Here is a 16,970-nt window from a genome sequence, read left to right on the forward strand (position 1 = left end):
CGAGCGGCAGCGGGAACCGCCACGTTTGTATTTGCTCCTCAGGCCCCCCGATTTGTTCTATCACCTCCCGCCCTCCCCATCTCCGGCTGCCAACGCAGAGCGAGTGCGACGCAAACCCAGAGCCCTTCACCGCGGTGGCAGGGTGGTGGGTGCCCGTCGTGCCACCCTGTCCTCCTGGGGGACGTGTGGCCATCCCGGCCCCACGGCGGGATCCGCGTTCCCCCAGGGGCCAAGCCCGCGTCCGCGGGAGCTGTTGGTGAGTTGCCCACCCGGGAAGACAAGAGGATTTTCCTCCCCCTCACACTCTCCCCTCGGCCAACAAGTCACCGGCGTGAAGCGGGTCCGGCCCCAGGGGAGGCGTTTGCTCTGCCACTGCCGCTCCCCGCTCAGCTCAGGCCCGGCAGCAGGTAGGAAATGCAGAGGATCCTGACTGCTCCAGGGGGTGCTGAGGGCAGGGACCCGCGCGGCAGGCGCAGCGGGAGCCTCCCCGGCACCACCACGGGTACCCACAGGGCACCCCAACAACCGCACCTGGGGGGTCGGCCTCCACGGCACGGGCAGCCCTGGAACGGCTGCGGATGACAAGGGACTGACTGCAGGAAGAATGGAAAAAACGACAAGGTTTTTTTCAGAAACAGCGGCGCTGGCCTATCCCGTCCAACAATCAGGATTTCAGAGGAATTTCTGAAAGGAAGCCCAAAGGAAATGTCAACCCTGTCACCCAAGGGGAAGAAACCCGGCAAGATTTCAACACCTCCACAACAGGGGAGATGGGATTTTTCTTCTCCCCCCATTAAGTATTTGATCAAACCTCACAAAGGTGCCGATGCATTATTAAAGCTAATGGAGCTCTACCAGAAATGTTAATGGACATTACGTCTCCATAAATGAATTACACATTAGCACAGTAGCAAGAAATCTAGTATCTGCCAATTTAAGAGGTATCTGATCATTTCTGTTTTCCTCATTACAGGAACGTTGCTTCCCGCTAGTTCCAGAGATACGAGAATAGTAACCAAGATGTTCATAATGAAACTACATAATGAAGCAGATGAAATACATTAATACAAAACTTCCTCTTCCCCTTTTAATGTAACGTTAGAGTTGAAGTGAACCTACAAACAGAGCCCCTTTGAAGCACCCTCGCAGCCCAGTTTCCCAGGGCACCCCCACCCCGCAGCGAGGACGCCCTGACTCTGCTCTGGGGAGCCCTTTGGGGAGCGGGGGGGTGTGTGTGTGTGTGTGCAGCAGCTCCGTCATCGTCACGGGCTGCAGGGTGGGCAGGGCTGCGCGTGGCACCACCAGCCTGCCAGGAACCCGCTCCGAAACCTCGGCAACCCCCTACGCAGCAGCGCGGGTCCTGGATGAAGTGAAATGTGTTACTAGCACTGAACACGTTGGGAGCGTTACAGAAACAGCTTGGCCTTAGTCAGTGGCGTTGCTACAGGCTCCACATAATTCCTGTGACTCTGGTTTTTAAAACCAGCTGGTGCTGCACCTTCACAAAGCACAATACTGAGATTCCTTTGGACGGCACCAAGTTTTTGCCAGTAAACTCTCAATGGCGGCTGGTCGCTTTGATGTGGTAGTAGGGAAGCGCTTGTCAAAGAGATAAGTAGGTTGCTAAAAGAAAAATACTCAGATTTAATCTGTTCTGACTATTATAAAGCCCAGCCAGGAACCTTTGATGATGCAAATTCTATGTACAGAAAGTCGGTTCTTAAGAGAACGAAGGCAGGTATTTATCGTACCGCAGAGGGCTAGGAAACGTCACGCCTTGACCCGTGAAGTGGCACCCAACATTTTGATTCCACTTTTTATACAAGGGGATATAAACCCCATCTATGCTGCAGTTTTATCAGGTAGCAAATAGTTCCTGAACTCCTTGGTGAGCAATTTCAGACATTAAGCGAATGAGAAGTTCTGCTACTCACACATGACTTCCAGGTAACGCTGCGTCTGCAAGTCTTTGACAGCAGGGTGATCCACCAAGCAGATGACGGGGACGCCATCGTCCTCCCGTCCCACCTTCAGCAAGAGCTGGCTGGTCACCGTGTACATGTCGGACCACTGCTCCACCTCGGACTTGCCTGCGGGGAGAGGAGAGAGCGCGCGGAGCGTGACCACGGAGGGAGGGCGGTGCAGGGCGGGGGGCATGCGGCTCCGCGGGACGATGCTGCCCCTGAACGGCCGCTGCCCCCAAACCCCCAACTCTGACATCCATGAGCTACAAATCCCCTCCCGCCCTTCAATCAACAAATAGCTAGGAAAGTGATTAAACAGATGAAGGGAATTGAAAGTAGCATCGATGGGCTGAAGCACGGCAGCAGGGCTCTGCCCGGAGAGGGGGGAGGCACGTGCGGGGCCGGCTGCCGGAGGACGCCACAACGCGCCGCACGAACAAGGAGGAAGGAAAGACAAGACAAGGCAGGAGAAAAAGGATTTTTCCAGGAACTCAGCAAGCGCTGGCTGACAGCGCACCGCCACGTTGCCTTCAAACACTCTTATCTGTGGCTTTTTACTGAAGAACTCAGTCAAAACGTTCAGAGTGACTTTTGTAGCAAACACAAAATATTTCTGTGTAATATATTAAAGCGAAACAGAGGCCAGATGCAGAAAGTGACGGCCCTTGATGTCGAGAGGATTGGCTTTCTGATCAGCCACGCTACCCCTTCCTGCCATCCACAACCCAGCAGTTCCCTTTCCCTGCTTCCGAGTCAAGGAAAACATCCCGAGGCCCCGCGGGCGAGCTGGTGCTGCAAGAACCTGCCGCTCAGCTCAGCCGTCGTCAAAGAGGGGGGAGAGCTGGGGCTCCACCGCCAACACAAGACTCCATCCACAAGATGGAGAGGTCAAGCATGAAGGGCCAAATCCTGCTGCGGTGCCGCGCGCTGGGACGGGGGGAGCCCCAGAAAGGGGTCCCGGGAAGATCTGCCCCCACGATGGTGACAGCGGTGCGGGGAAGCGGCGGGGCAGGGCCTGGCGTGGCAGCAGGGCTGCGTCCCCCCCGCCCCCCCGGGCGCTCGTGGGCGTTGGGGGCCTCAGGAGAGGATTCCACCTCGCCCTGGAAGGGGCTGGATTTGGAGCGCTGAGCCCGGACTTCTGCAGCGAGTCCTTCGGCGTCTCGGAGCGGGTAAAGCACAAAGGTGGTGTCAAGCAAACTCACATCTCCACGCAGACTTAAACCAACAGCACGTCACAGGCAATCAGAGCCGCTGACTGGAATGTGCAAATACCGGGAGCAACCAGACTTCAGGGAGTCGGAGAAACCCACCTCGTATGAATATTCAACCGAACACGGAGAAAACGCTCTCCCAACAAGAGAGCCAGACGTGAAGGTGAACGGAAAATCTTTACAGCCCAAAGCGCCGACGATCCGACCGGGCAGGAAGCTGCACAAACCACCGCGGGAATAAACTCAACGCGCAGCTCTGGGGCCCCTCAAGGGCACCTGCAGCTACAGAAAGTCTCCAGAAGCCCGTACTCGAGCCTGGCAGGGAGGCAGAGGGCCAACTGGAGTTCAGCCCTTCTGTGCTAGAGAATCATCTGTCTGCCCACATATTCCTTTGTTCCTGAGCTGGCGTTTACAGCAGCTCGCTCTATTTTTTTTTTTTCCCCCTCAAACTGGCAACAGAGAACAAAAACCCAGGGTTACATAAATCATTTCAGCTATCTGAAAAAAGCAAGCGACTGAGAGGATACATCTACCGGTTAGCTCCTTGTTTCCTTTGAACCATCTGATGGTGGTGGCTGGTCTGCTGGCCATGGCAGTGCAGTTCAGCTCAATCTCTTCTCCCTCCACGGCGATTTCTTTCTGGATATCAATTACCAAATTGCGTGGCGGGACTACAATGAGAAAACCAACACAACACATACGTGATGAAAAAAACATTTTTTGATCACTAACAGCAGACAAAACCTTCAGAAAAACCCATAAAATCTACTAGAGGGGAACTAGCCACCAGCATTTATTTGATCTTTCGATCGATCCAATCCTTTGATAGGCGGTCTCGCGGTAATCAGAGCGAGCGCTTTCACTCTCCACCTCACAATCACTGTAGTTTCGCAAGTTATTACTTATCAAATTTGTAACTTTCTGTTCTCCCTCCCAGGCAGGCGCCGCGCCAGGAGCAGCTCTAGTCTTCCGCACTACTCAGATGTGTATGTTGCTATTTAAAACTACAGCTCGGCTCGGTGCGCGCTTCTTGACTCCCGACAAGGAGAGGAGACACAAAAGCTGACATTTGGAAGCGCGTTACTTACCGTGCCTCGAACCTCGCGCGCGAGGCAGCTCCTCTCTCCTGCTGTTCAGCTTCCAGCCTCGGCCGCGAGGCGTGGAAGCCGGCCAGCAAACATCAACCTCGTTTAAGATGCTCAAGGAGCCGCCGAGCGCAAGGCCGGGGTGGGAGGGCACCACCCTCAGAGCAGCACCGCGTCCCCGTCGCACCACCACACGCCCGGCACAGAGCCACCCCGAGGGGGCTGAGCGCCCGCTCCGCACCCCGCGATGGGCACCTGCACCCCACGGCAGGTCCTTAGCACGGCAGCTTGCCCTTCTCCCCAGACAGGTACCTCCTTCCAGAGCACCGAGCTGGAAGGCTGTACCCAATGAAAAATAACCCAGGGCTACTCAGAAACAGGCTACAACTTCAGGGGGACCATGGCCACAGCAGCCCCAGAGATGTGACAAACGGGCTTAAAAATCTGACAGAAAGAAGGATTCTCTTCCCCATGGAAGCACCCTTAGCTAGTGAGGCAAAAAACAGAAAAAAAAAAAGAACATCAAGAGTTCGTACAACACTGAGCTGCAGTTTCAGAAAAAACCCAGAACTTCCAAAGGAAACTCAACCTTGCTCTGATCAATATGATTAAGCAACTGCATAGTTCAAATGTGACTAACACGTTTTTGAGCTAATGAAGAACAAATATGTATAAATACCATCCAGATGATCAAATGGACTAATTAGTCACTTGTGGCTTTTCTCTAAAAAGAACAGAATGGGCTACATATTTGAGATTTTCACATGTTCCAATTAAGCATGAATAAATCTACATATTGTGTTACAGAAGACATTAAAGTACACGGGAGAGAGGGGGAGGCTGCTAAAGCAAACGTGAAGCTCTGCAAACGCTGACGGCAAAGGACACTCCCCGCTTTGCTCGGCTCCCTGGAGCGAGTGTCGCTGGGAGCAGATCGGCAGGAGGGCTCTTTGAGAGACCCTAAAATACATCAACGCCTGAGCAGCGGCCACGAGACCTTTGGTGGGGAGCGCAGCGCTAGGGCTGGCCGCACCCCGACACGCAGAACCACTCCTCCGCCCCAGCTGATTCTTTCTCCTAGTTAGGGAGTCGATAATACTGGCGACAGGAATGACGCGCTCCGTGCCGCGATGGGACCTGATCTCTCCGCCCAAGTGCTAGCTAAGGTGAGCAGTCCCCTCCCCAGCCTGCGACAAGTAAACACCCGCTGTCCTCGCCGGCTCTGCAAGCTGAGGTTTGGCCCAAGGTGAAGGGGACGGAGGTCAGGGAGAGGCCTTCTCCGAAAGCACTCAAGTGCGGGGCAAGAAAACAGACTTCCCTCTGAATTCTGAAGCACAATTCATGTTCTAAAAAACCGCAGCAGCCCCAACAAAAAACCCGCGTCTTTGCTCCTGCTCGAAAGACAGGCAGTGCTGGTTTACAGGCGAACAAAGAAGGACTCTTATTTCCAACACCTTCTCAGCGTTGTTAGAAATGGAACCCAGCAAACTGTGTCTGCGTGGTCGGAGACAAGAGCTGGGGGGGAGCTATAGATCCTGGAAGATGCACTGGAACTTTGAGGATAACTGTAACAGCTAGAGTAGAGCTGCTTACGAGAATCATGTACACAAACTTGAGAAGAAAATCTCATCAGCCAGAAGGAGGAAGGGTCAGACTGATCAGCGAGCGAGAGCTCACAGGCAGTCGCCCTCAGTGACTCGGGTTCTCCCATGAAGAGTCCCACAGGCAGCCCCGGTAGCCGGAGCCGCACGGGCCTGGGGTAGCCGAGGAACGTGGCTCTGACAACAGCCCGCGCGCAAACGCACCGCCTGAAAGGAGCGCGAGCGCTCGCGCCCACGTGAGACAAACCTGCGCTACGACTGAGAGGAAGCTCTCGCTGCCCGTCAGATGAGCTCAGGGTTCCACTGGATGAGTCGACTGACAAACACGCGCAAACTTACGCATCGCCAGCACGGCAGGAGGTCCGCCAGCGATGCTGTGAGTCATATCTGCCCTTAAGGAATATCATCGATGGGCAAAGATGCTGTCATTGGTCATTAAGATGCAATTTCTCAAACCCCCCAGTTTTGGAAGGAAAGATTCGGCGTGTGATCAGAGTGGTCTGATTACTGAACACACAGAATTCATAAACTGAACAGCTCTACCGTGCTGCAAAGCATTCATGTTAATTTATTTTCCTTCTGCATGTCAGATAATTATTGAAGACATTTTCCACAGCTTCTACTGTGTGGCTGACTTCTTCCTCACTCACTGAATGAGACGCAACTGCTGCAACTTCCCTTCTCCCTCCGGAACGTGCCTTCTGCGCCCCCGGGAGCACCGTCAAGGCAGAGGGAGGCAAGTCTGGTGCGGCTGCCGCCATCCCACCGAGCCCTGGGCCGGACCCACGCTCCTGCCGGGCCGCGGCGGGTCTGCACTCGCCCGAAAAGCCGAAGGATGGACTCGGATCCTCTTGCAGAGCAGCGACAGCACTAACGGCTAACCCTGGCAGGCTGTCTGCAACCGACGGCGGGTATTACACCCCGCTCCGTAAAGGGCAGGAAAACCCTCCCCAGAGACCTGCCCAGGTAAGAGAGAGCCTGGGAACCGGAGAAGCCCTCACGCTTACACCTCTGCTGTTCTCTGCAGCCAGAAATCGTGGGTGAGCAAGGGGGAGACCCAAGAATGACACTAAATATGATGTGACCTGCACAGAGAGGGTCAGGGTGCCACTGGGGACGCCTGGCAGGGAGGAGGGGACGCGTGGGCTCTGCCGTGCCACCGGACAACCCATCGGCCACCCCTGAAAATCCCGTGTATGCGGGCTCAGGCCCCGGCTGCGCTGAGTGAGCCCGTGGTGTTTGGACCCGTTCCACACTTCCCCCCGTGGGTGCCCCCAGCTCCCTGAACGCCGTGCGGAGCCCGGCCCGCTGACCCCGCGCCCCCAGCAACCCTGAACCCCCCCGCGAGCGCCCGTCGGGTCCTTACCGAGCACTGTGATGGTGGTGTAGATCTCCTGGGGGGGATCAGTGTAGAGCTGGCAGAAATACCTTCCCTCATCCGAAATGGAGACGTTTGTCAAGGACACTCGGAGCTCGCTGTTGGAGAAGTTCACCAGCTGGAACCTGCTGTCCTTCAGCGCTGCGGAGCAAGCACAGCCTCAGCGACCGCCGGCAGAGGCGCAGCGGCCCCTCTCACCACACAACAACGTCCACAGACACAGCAGCAGCGCCTCGACGAGCCCCCCGGCTCCTGACTGCAGCCACCCCCCTGCTGCTTACCGTCCAGTCCGCACCCAGAGAACGTTTGTGTTCTGAGATCGTCACGAAGAATCGGCCTCAGCAAATCACTGGGCACAGCACTGAATCTTTGGACGCGGATTTATTATCAGACGGGTTTGGACGTGTCAGTAAAATGCTCCTTGTGAAAACACTTCTGTGTGAACCCGTTTCTGACTGTACGCTGCCAGCGGGCTGGGGGCAGCGTGAAAGACAAGAGAACTGGGACAAGCCGAGTTTAAGATTGTTTCCTGACCAGTAACGTCCGCCCAAATTCCTTCACGAATTTGGAAACGGAGCTTTGTCAATCTGCTCCGGCCCCCGCTCGTGTGCACTGTCGGATCCTGCGACCCCTGGGCAGAGCACGTCCCCTGCCGAGCGTCTCCCCAGCGCCAGGCACAAGAAGCGCCGTGTCCCGGCCCCGCAGTGACATGAACACAGACGATCTGAAGCGTTTGGTTGCAGCCACCGTGCTCGGGCACTGTCACAACAGGAAACAAAGCCAGACTCATTCACCGGCCGCAGCACTGACGGGAGATTTTGGTTTGGTTATAAAGAAGCTGAGACTGTCTTGAAATTTTCAGCCTTCGAAGCGCACAGATTACCTCTGAGAACACTGCACTGTCTCGGCATTGCCCTATTCAATTTGTTTGTGTCAGCTAAATATTTGGCACTCAATTGTAATTCACCCTGAATTACTACAATCAATTCCTATTGCAAAGTAAGACAGTCTGACTTTTAAAGGGGACCATCAAGGTTTCCATTAAGGAGAAAGATTATGATTGCCTGTCTCATCTACCCTCTAAAGAATTGACTAAACTTTCAGCATCTAGCATTACATTAAAAGAAGAGATCTCTGCAAATGCTTTCTCCTGAGCACCAAGCGAGGCGCAGGGAAAGTTGTTATCAAAGAAGAAAGACAAAACTTACGTCTGAAGTCTCTGAAATAAATGGTTTGTCGGTTGGGATTCAGGAGCTGAATCACCGAGTCGTCGCTGTTCTTGACGCGGCAGCTGATGGTGGCGACGTCCCCCTCCACCACCGTCACGTCTTCAGTAACCAAGTTCTGGCCGTCACCTTCAAGAGAGAGCAAAGACCCAACAGCGGAATCAGAAGCGACGTCAGCAAGTGGCACCTGGGAGGGAGAAGCTCCAGCGCCGGCGTGCGCCCCGCGCTCTGCAGGAACGGCACAGCCCGGCCCGCCCAGCGCTCCGGGGGTTTTCACCTGAGCAAGAACCGGCGCCTTGGGCCGGGGGAACGGGGGCAGCAAGGGGGCAATAACGCCCCGGGCCCCCAGCCAGGCACAACCGGGACCCTTTTACCCCCCCGCAGTGACTGCACCATCGGGCCTTGTGCAGCCTGATTGTTGCTGGGACGGATTTCAGCGCTCGGACACAATTACCTGCGCGACAAACACTCAAACCAGCAACGCCAGGGAAGACAATTATGGATCCTCCCCCCCACAAACTGCACTGGCCACCACTGAATTAAAGAGGAGTAGCTGGAGGGAACAGAGGAGAAGGACTCCTCTATGGGTAACTGTTTGCGAAATGTCCGCTGTACGGCCTCATTACGGACCGCGCTTTTGAATGCAAAGAAGCCATTTTATCCCAGCACCAACCCTCGGCCGCATTTTAAAGCCTGACCAAAGGCAGAGGACGAGGGAAAGATCTCCCTGGCTGCCGCACACCCCTCCACACTTCAATGCGCGTTACCGGCCTCAGGGGAGCAAGTTCCTCGCCACATGCACGGAAATAGCAGAAATTCGCTTCCTCTCTCAACAGATGAATTTTGTTAAATTACCTCGAAAGAACAATTCGCTGTAAGAAGCATTTATCCTTTGACTTGAGCAGAGAGACTTTAGGGAACCAGTTTTTACTCACTCTGTGTAATCAGTAGGCGCTATTAATGTCCAGAGGCAGGAAAAAAAGAATTTGATGCAATTATGCCGTGGGAGCCTTGTAATCATTTACAGGTCATCACCTCCCAAACTCTCCTCCTAATGAATCGCATCGTTACATCACATGCACGCTGAGAAATTTGCTCCACATGTTGAAGAACGCAGAGGATGGAAATTTGAAAAAAAACCCTTTGCATTTCAATTTTTCCATAACTAGCAGGAATCTCAGGAGTGTCAAGCGAGCGGGAGGAGCGCGGAGCCACGGCAGCGCTGGGGACGGCACCCGGGGGACGCCGGCTGGGGGAACGCCCATCGGGGTCCCTCTGGGAACGACTCGGGCCTGCTGCCAAACCACACCGGCCTTGGGGACCGGGAGGCAAAGCGAAGTGGGAGGAACGTTGAACGTTGATGGCCAAAGGGCCACGCGAAGCGAGGGAACGCGGGCGCTGGCCAGGTGAAGGCCTCTCCGCACAGAGAGCGCGGGGACAGCCCGGCCGCCGAGTCAGCCCTGAAATCGCAGGAACGCCAGGACTGGATAAAGTCTGCAAGCAGTACATCTGGGGATGTTATTTACGCTCGAGTCTTCCTCGTCCTGCACTCTCTCCATTTTTCTCTCATTCTTCCTGACTTGCATTTATTATTTGACAGGCCTCGGAAATAAATGTTTGACAAAAAGTTTGCATCGTTTGGAAAGAAAGAGATTGATAAACCGTCAGACACCTTTCCACGCCTGATGGCACCGAGCTGAGGCCCGCGCACGTTCCTCTGCGCTCCCGGTATAAATTCCCTTTCTCCAGATTGATGAACTTGGCAACGTGAAAAGTTGTTATCGAACAGAGTAACACCCGTAACCAGAGGAGGGTCCCCGGGCCCGCAGCGAGAGGTGCCGAGCGCGGCAGGGACGTCTGCCTGGTCCTACCCCGCTCTCTGCCTTGCCCCGTGTCCCCCCTGCGCTCGGGGACCGGCCGCGCACACCCTGGGGCTCTCGCCGAGGAGCTCGCCCTCCGCAGCCCCGGGCAGGCGCCAGCGTAAACCACGAGCAAATACCTCAAAAGCAGCGCAAGCGAAAATATTAAACCCGACTAACTGCTCCTGGGGAATAATTTTATCCAACCTATTCAAAACAAGGTTCTTGCACAAGGATCAGCTTGATATGTTCTCATAAACGCAATATTCACTACAAATCATTAACAAAGCTATTAAGATTCGATTTCCATCTAAGCAATTATTGCTAGCATATTTTTTTACATTTACTTTAAAAGACTCAATCCTATTTTCAATTCATTAAACTGTTCCTTGCATTTACTGAATTTTACATCAGCTTAGAAGCCTATTTGAATTAATAAGAATTACAGTAGAAGTAATTTAGAAATAAATTATTTGAAGTTCAAGTCACTGAAGCTTTTCCTGCCGGGATGTTGCTACATTAAGCCCGCTGAGCGCTGCCTTTAGAAGTCCAGCTTCTCGGTCCAGGCTCCCCTCAGAAGGGATCGCTTGTCCCCGAGGGCCCGGGGTAACGCGAGGCGGGGGCGCGTCAGGACACGCCGACGCCGTGGTGGGAGGCCGCCCGCGTCTCCCGCCTCCCAGGCTTTGCGTGTCTATTCCCAACCCAAGGGCGTCTAATCCGGCCCTTGTCTGCAAAGCTCCTCTCGCTCTGCTGACCCGGATCTGCTGGCTCAGCCCAAAGCTCCAGACCGTACGCGTTAACGCTTCGGGGTGTCTGTGTTCGCATCCACTCCCGCTTACCCAGACAAGGAAGTGAATTCCAGGAACAGCATCAATTACAAACTCCAAATTAAACAAAAATGCAGCGTGGAGTGATAACTCTTTAGACCCATCTCTGTGTTAACATTTCAGGGAGTTTTTTGGTAAACAGTTACTGGCAGTATATAAGTATTTTGAGGAGTGTTAAAGCAGACACGTTTACGGAATTACAGTGCGTTGTGACAGAGGAGAAAAGACTTGGGGGGGGGGGCAGAAAATGAGGTTTATGGACCCACCATAGAATCACGGAAGTTGAGAGAAGCAAAGCAAAGCTCCAGCTGAAAACCAACCCTGAACCAGCTCTCAATCTGCAGTAGCCTGGGGGCCCAGGCACGAGTGGCCTCAAGGGGAAGAGCAGCCCAACGCAACTACAGGGGATGGGTTTGCACCCCTCAGGGGAACGGACTCTAACAGCCCCCGTGCACTGGCCTCCCGTTAGACAACAGTTCCCTGTTGGCGAGCCCAACAGGAAGCACAAATCCTCTCCCCCACGTTCGACGCGTGACGGATGGACTCCAAGACCTGACTTGGAGTCTTGATGCCCCCGAGCTCGAGTCTGAGGCTGCTGTTGAGGGAGGAACACGGGGACAAGCCGAGGGCGGCTCCAGGGCGAAGGGCCGCGGGCACGCTGCGGGTATCGGTGGGGCGGTGTAACGGCCCAAAGAGGCACCTGTAAGGCAGGGGCAAGGAAAGAAACGCTGCGCGCGCCTCCGACACCACCCAAAGCAACTCTCTGGCCCCATTTACTGAATCTCCCCGTGCAATGTGAAATCCGCCGTCGTATTTCACACTTACTGCAAGGGGGAGTAAGGCCGAGGGACGCAACGCTCGAGGAGTGGCTTTGGCTGGGGCTGATACAATTAATTTTTGCGCTTGTCTTTCTGCCTTAGACCGCTCCAGTCTCTTCTTTCAAGACTACTAAGATAGAATAGATGAGGAAATCGTGTTTCAAACAAGTTCCTCTTAGCTGGACGCAGCCCAGGGACCTCGGCTCACACACAGTGGTCACATTTAAAATCAATTCTGTCTCCACTTGTAGCACACCAAGATAGAGTGAAGCATCAGGGAGAAAGGAGGGAAGGATTAAAAAGACATGCCTGTGAGCACGATGCTTCAATTTCTAACAAAACACGAGCCACAGGTACTCTATCACGAGCAGCACCGCTGCCGATTCAGCCTACAGGATAGTGCCACAAACGCTTTCCAAGAAAGAGTTATTTTCATGATGCCTGAGCTATGTAAACCCATAAACCTAAACAAAATTCCACTTAATAAACTGAGTCAAAGGAAACAACCCACACAGACACACAAACCCTTTGTTCACGCGCTCAAGGAAAAAAATGGCACCGTGATCAATCCACAGAATTAGCGTAATTTGAATGTCAAAACTCATCTATCGCTTTCAGCTAAAGGAAGGTGTCGGTGAAATAACCGGCCAGAGCTGAGCTCAGCTGGACGCAGGTGCCCAGCGAGGCACCTACACCAGCAGCTTGGGCTCCTTGCTAGTTCTCTTCCCTGAGCAGTTTCTACGCTCTCTCCATCCATCACGGAGACAGCATCCCCTTAAAATAAACCTCACGACCCATCTTTTCGGGGCGGCTACAGGAACCAAAGAGACTTCTGGTTGTGATCAGATACAGGAGCCTCGCAGAGTAGGAAAAAGCAGCAAATTGAGTTGCCATTTAATTTGTCTGCAGATTTGCTTCAAAGAGGGAAAACAGAACTGACAACGCGGTGCTGGAAGAAGTTGCTGGAGCTCGGTGCATCTGGTCTCGAAGTCTTGAGTGACTGTTTTAAAAAGCTACAGTCGTCACACTTGAACTTTGGAGAAGAATGGACAATCCACGCTAATTGCGCTGGCAAGAAAAGGCAATTGCTTTTTACAGAGTTAATTTCACATCAGCTTTTCAGGGGCAGAAGAATGGTAACAATTTTAGATCGGGCTGTCTACAAAATACACGTACGCACGCGCGCGCTGCTGCCGCCGAACAGCTCCTGCCCCGGCCTCGCACGGGATCGGGGCCGTGGTGCTCAAAACCACCAAGAAGCCATCCGTGCTCCCCGCTGTGCGTTCGAAGCACACAGATAGGGACGTTGTCATCCGCTTGCCTGAAAAAGCTTATTGTGAGATCTCTGGTGCGCAGGGAAGGCGAGAGGAAAGGCAGCCAGCTGCTCCTTGCACCCGAGCATCGCCCCTACTGGAACCCCTCCGAGGCCGCGGAGTCTGGAGCCACATGCGGGCACCTCCAAACAATTCTTTTAATCTGATCCTCGCCCCCAGAGAAAAGTTTTGTCTTCCACCAAGATTTACAAGTGTCGTTCTGAAATGGCATCCTTCCCTTCTAATGAGATGTAATTACCCGTTTCGTGACCCTGAGTCAAGCATCTCTGAGATCTTCCTGTGTTCAAGGAGCTCTTATCCCCTCCTGAGCACCTTCTCTGTGGCCAGCACCAGACTCGGCCTGGCCAAGCCCCAGATCTGCCTCCCGTGGCAAAAAGCTCCCGAAACCATAACGGTGCCAAACAAATAGAACTCCAGGATTTTTCAAGCTTGTTTGCTGCGCAGGTCCCACATCACCTTCAACACGTGGCGGTTGAGTTTTGCCTGTGAAAGTTCCCAAAGCACCAAGAGCAGCAGCAACACGTCGCCCCGCGGCATCAGAGCCGAAGGGAAGAGACCCTGCTGGCGCGACGGGAAGGGAAGGGGAACTCACAGCTCTGCTCTCCCGCGCAGACACGACAGCAAATCCTCACGGCAACGGCTGCCTTGGACTAACACGTTTACTTTCAAATTTAACGTGTATTATTCTTTCCTTGCCACTACAGGTAACTTTAAGAGAATTGCTTTGTGGAAGGATGTTGCTGAGGGTTCAGTTGTTACCAGCTTTGACATCACCCGATGATGCTAAAAGCACGAGCTCCTGTTTAGGGGAAGAAAAGGAGGGGTGGCTGGACTCAACATTCAGAAAAGCTTTTCCCAAAACGTTGGTATCTGGATCTGTAAAAACACCGGTACTGCTGAGCATCGCCAGCGGAGGAATGGCCCCTGGACAACGTGCAACGCCTCCGACGCCACGCAGAGCCCAGTTCTGCACGAAGACCTGCTGTCCTCGCAGGCTTTACCCAACCTCAGCAGCAGCAGGGACCTCTTTCCCCTCGGCCTCAGCACGTGCTCCAGCGGGTGCACGCGCGGGTGAAAGCCTCCAGCGCCTTCCGCAGCCACGCACCCGGTTGGGCAGACGACCCCCTTTCCTGGCTCTCGCTGAGCTGCAGCTCACGCCTCCCCGCTGAATTACTCTCCATGTTTCAGAGAGAACCTGCAGGATTGTGCTAAAAATTACTTATTGTGCAGAGCATGTTTACGTTACGAAACATACGCTTCAGAAAAATATACTGCAAATTCAAGCCAGTTGCGCACAGCTATTAAATTTGTGGAGAAAAAAAACGCTACAGCCACCTTTACGGCTTTTCTTGCTTAAAGAGTAAGAATAAAAGATGACAATAGCTGGGAATTGACACCAGAGGCTGTATTTACTTTAAACAGTTGTGAGTTCCTGCGTGATGGAATGGCGTCGGGGAATTCTTTCTGCTGGTTTGTAACCAAAGCGCGACAGAGATAGCGAAGGGACGTGGAATCCTGCTCCAGCGCGGCAGCCGCCTCGCTGCTGGTGGCCCACAGGAGAGCAGCTCCTCCGCCGATTCACGCTCCCCCGAGTTACCAACCGCCCGGCTGCGGCGGCTGCCGGGAGCTCCCCGCTTCCAACAGAGCCCCGGGAGGACCTGCCCCCCGCCCCAGTCCAGGGGTTTCCGAAGGACTGATGGAAGAGCGAGTGCCAACGGGGCTGCGCCCACGTGCGGTACAACACCCCACCGAGCAAACGTGCCAGCCCCCGCCCCGTGACTGACTGAAATACTGCTTTGGATGTTAAGGACAAAAATCTTACGCACCTTTGGCCAAAAGCTTTGTCAGGACAGAGCATTTCCCAACTGCCCGGTGCCCACAGCCACCGCCTCGCCCCCCGCCTCGCGCTCCTGCCACTGCCAGCGTCCCCCTCAGCGCGGATTTATGACCTGTCACCGTGAAGGGATTGGATGTCAGGCTCGTCTTTCTATTACCCCGACACTGATGGATACAATTCCTTGGCCACGCATCGCCCGTCCCTTCAGAGGCGACCGGCAGCGGGTGCCGAGGATCAATACCGATCCGATCTGGCCCCGAGCAGGGGGGCCACGGCCAGCGGGGCTCCCGGGAACCGGGGGAGGAATTTGGCAGGGCCTGCAGCACCAGTACCGGCTCCTGCAGCAGAGCCTGCTGCTCTGCCAACCTCAGGTTTTTATTTCACATTTCTAACCAAACCCTGTGATGGAAAACCATTTCCATCAATTGCCAGAAATCTGGCTTCTCACAGTACGGTCACGTTTCAAGCCAACACATTTGGAGCTTTTGAAGGAAGAATCCTACGAGTCACACTCGCCACAGCGCAGCTTCAGTTGTCTACAAGCCCCACTGACAGGCTTTGCTGCCGCGGCTGAGGGAGAAAGCTGTTTGCCTGGTTTAGAACTAATTTCTTATCCCACTGGACAGTTCTTAAATAAAAGATGTTGCTACTGCAGGTTTTTATTTTATTTATACCTCTCTATCGCTGGAGGGATGCTCAAACAGTTCACCCAACTTTCCAGAAGCTGAGCTCCACGGAAGAGAAGCAGCCGATCTCCCGATTTAACTCTGGAGGTTGGCGGCCCGCTGCCGTGACAATAAAAGGTCACTGGTTAAAGCCTGTCCTGCGCTGGTAAGGGCAGAGGTTTGTCAGAGCATCACCCAAAGGACATCGGTGAGCACCGCTCCTGGGCTGCTGGACGCGGGAGATGGCGAAGACCTTTCTGTGGAGGGGTTTGAGAAGGGGAGGCAGGACGAGGAAGCTGCCCGTGGCTCTGGTGGGACGCTAAAAGGGAGAAGCGAGGAAGGGCGCGAAGGAGCGAGCGGCAGGGCAGCTGAGGGCAAACCCAAGGCAGGCGCCTTTCCCTCGTGTCCCTCCTTACATGCAGCCACGATCCGTCGACGACACCACCTAAAATCCCCTGCTCGGGCTCCCTGCTGCTGCTCGGGAGCAGCATCTGCGCGGGAGAAGTAGTTTGCCAGTGTCAGCCAGTCCCCGCAGACTGCTGTCTCCATTCAGTATGTTTAAATAATACTCAATTACGATCAACACTCATTTATTATTAATGTCGCTCTAATACAGAATTCCGTATCTGCATTTTATCTTCCAGCTACATCGCTGTCAAGGACACGCTCAGCCTAGATCTAGGGAAGGAGAGCTTGATTAATCCGGAGTTTCAAACACCCGTGGAATCTCCTCTTTCTGTCAGGACTTGTTCCATCAGGAGCTCCAGCCTGACGGGCGGCGGGCTGCTGCAGGTAAGGGGAGGCAGCGGGGGTGACACACTCAGTTTTCCCAGACAAGGAGAGGTTCCGCGCGCTGACGTTATCAGACGTTATTTAACAGCACCTGCCGCCTCCCGGCCATTTCTGCCTCTGCCGCGAGGGCTGGAGCCCCTGCCCAAGCCCGTCACACGCAAGGGGAGAGCTGACGTACGTGCAGGTTCCCCCCCGCTCCCCACCTCCGTTCCCGGACCGCAGAGGCCGGCAGCAGCGCCCTGCTGCGGATTTAGCTCGGCGCTGGGCACCCCCCAAGCTGGCAAGCGTGCCTTCGGAGGAAACTCGCCCATCTGCTCGCTCCCCGCCCCCCCGCGCTGCCGCCAAACCCCGGGCGTGGGTCCGGCAGCGAGGC

At 54.5% G+C, this 16,970-nt stretch overlaps 1 protein-coding gene across 7 annotated transcripts in view; it reads right to left on the reverse strand.

Moving 5' to 3' along the window:
• Positions 1 to 16,970, reverse strand: part of CADM1 (cell adhesion molecule 1) — a 144,037-nt gene that overhangs the window by 34,639 nt on the left and 92,428 nt on the right. For all 7 annotated transcript variants that reach the window (XM_026863888.1, XM_026863887.1, XM_026863885.1 and 4 more), the window contains exons 2-5: positions 8,448 to 8,594; positions 7,228 to 7,380; positions 3,709 to 3,846; positions 1,935 to 2,090 (exon numbers count right to left, since the gene is read on the reverse strand). In XM_026863888.1, the coding sequence (XP_026719689.1) occupies positions 1,935 to 2,090; positions 3,709 to 3,846; positions 7,228 to 7,380; positions 8,448 to 8,594 (594 nt within the window). The remainder of the gene's footprint in view (positions 1 to 1,934; positions 2,091 to 3,708; positions 3,847 to 7,227; positions 7,381 to 8,447; positions 8,595 to 16,970) is intronic.

The sequence above is a fragment of the Athene cunicularia genome (assembly GCF_003259725.1).
Source record: "Athene cunicularia isolate RWA chromosome 24 unlocalized genomic scaffold, athCun1 chr24_part2, whole genome shotgun sequence".
Lineage (NCBI taxonomy): Eukaryota > Metazoa > Chordata > Aves > Strigiformes > Strigidae > Athene > Athene cunicularia.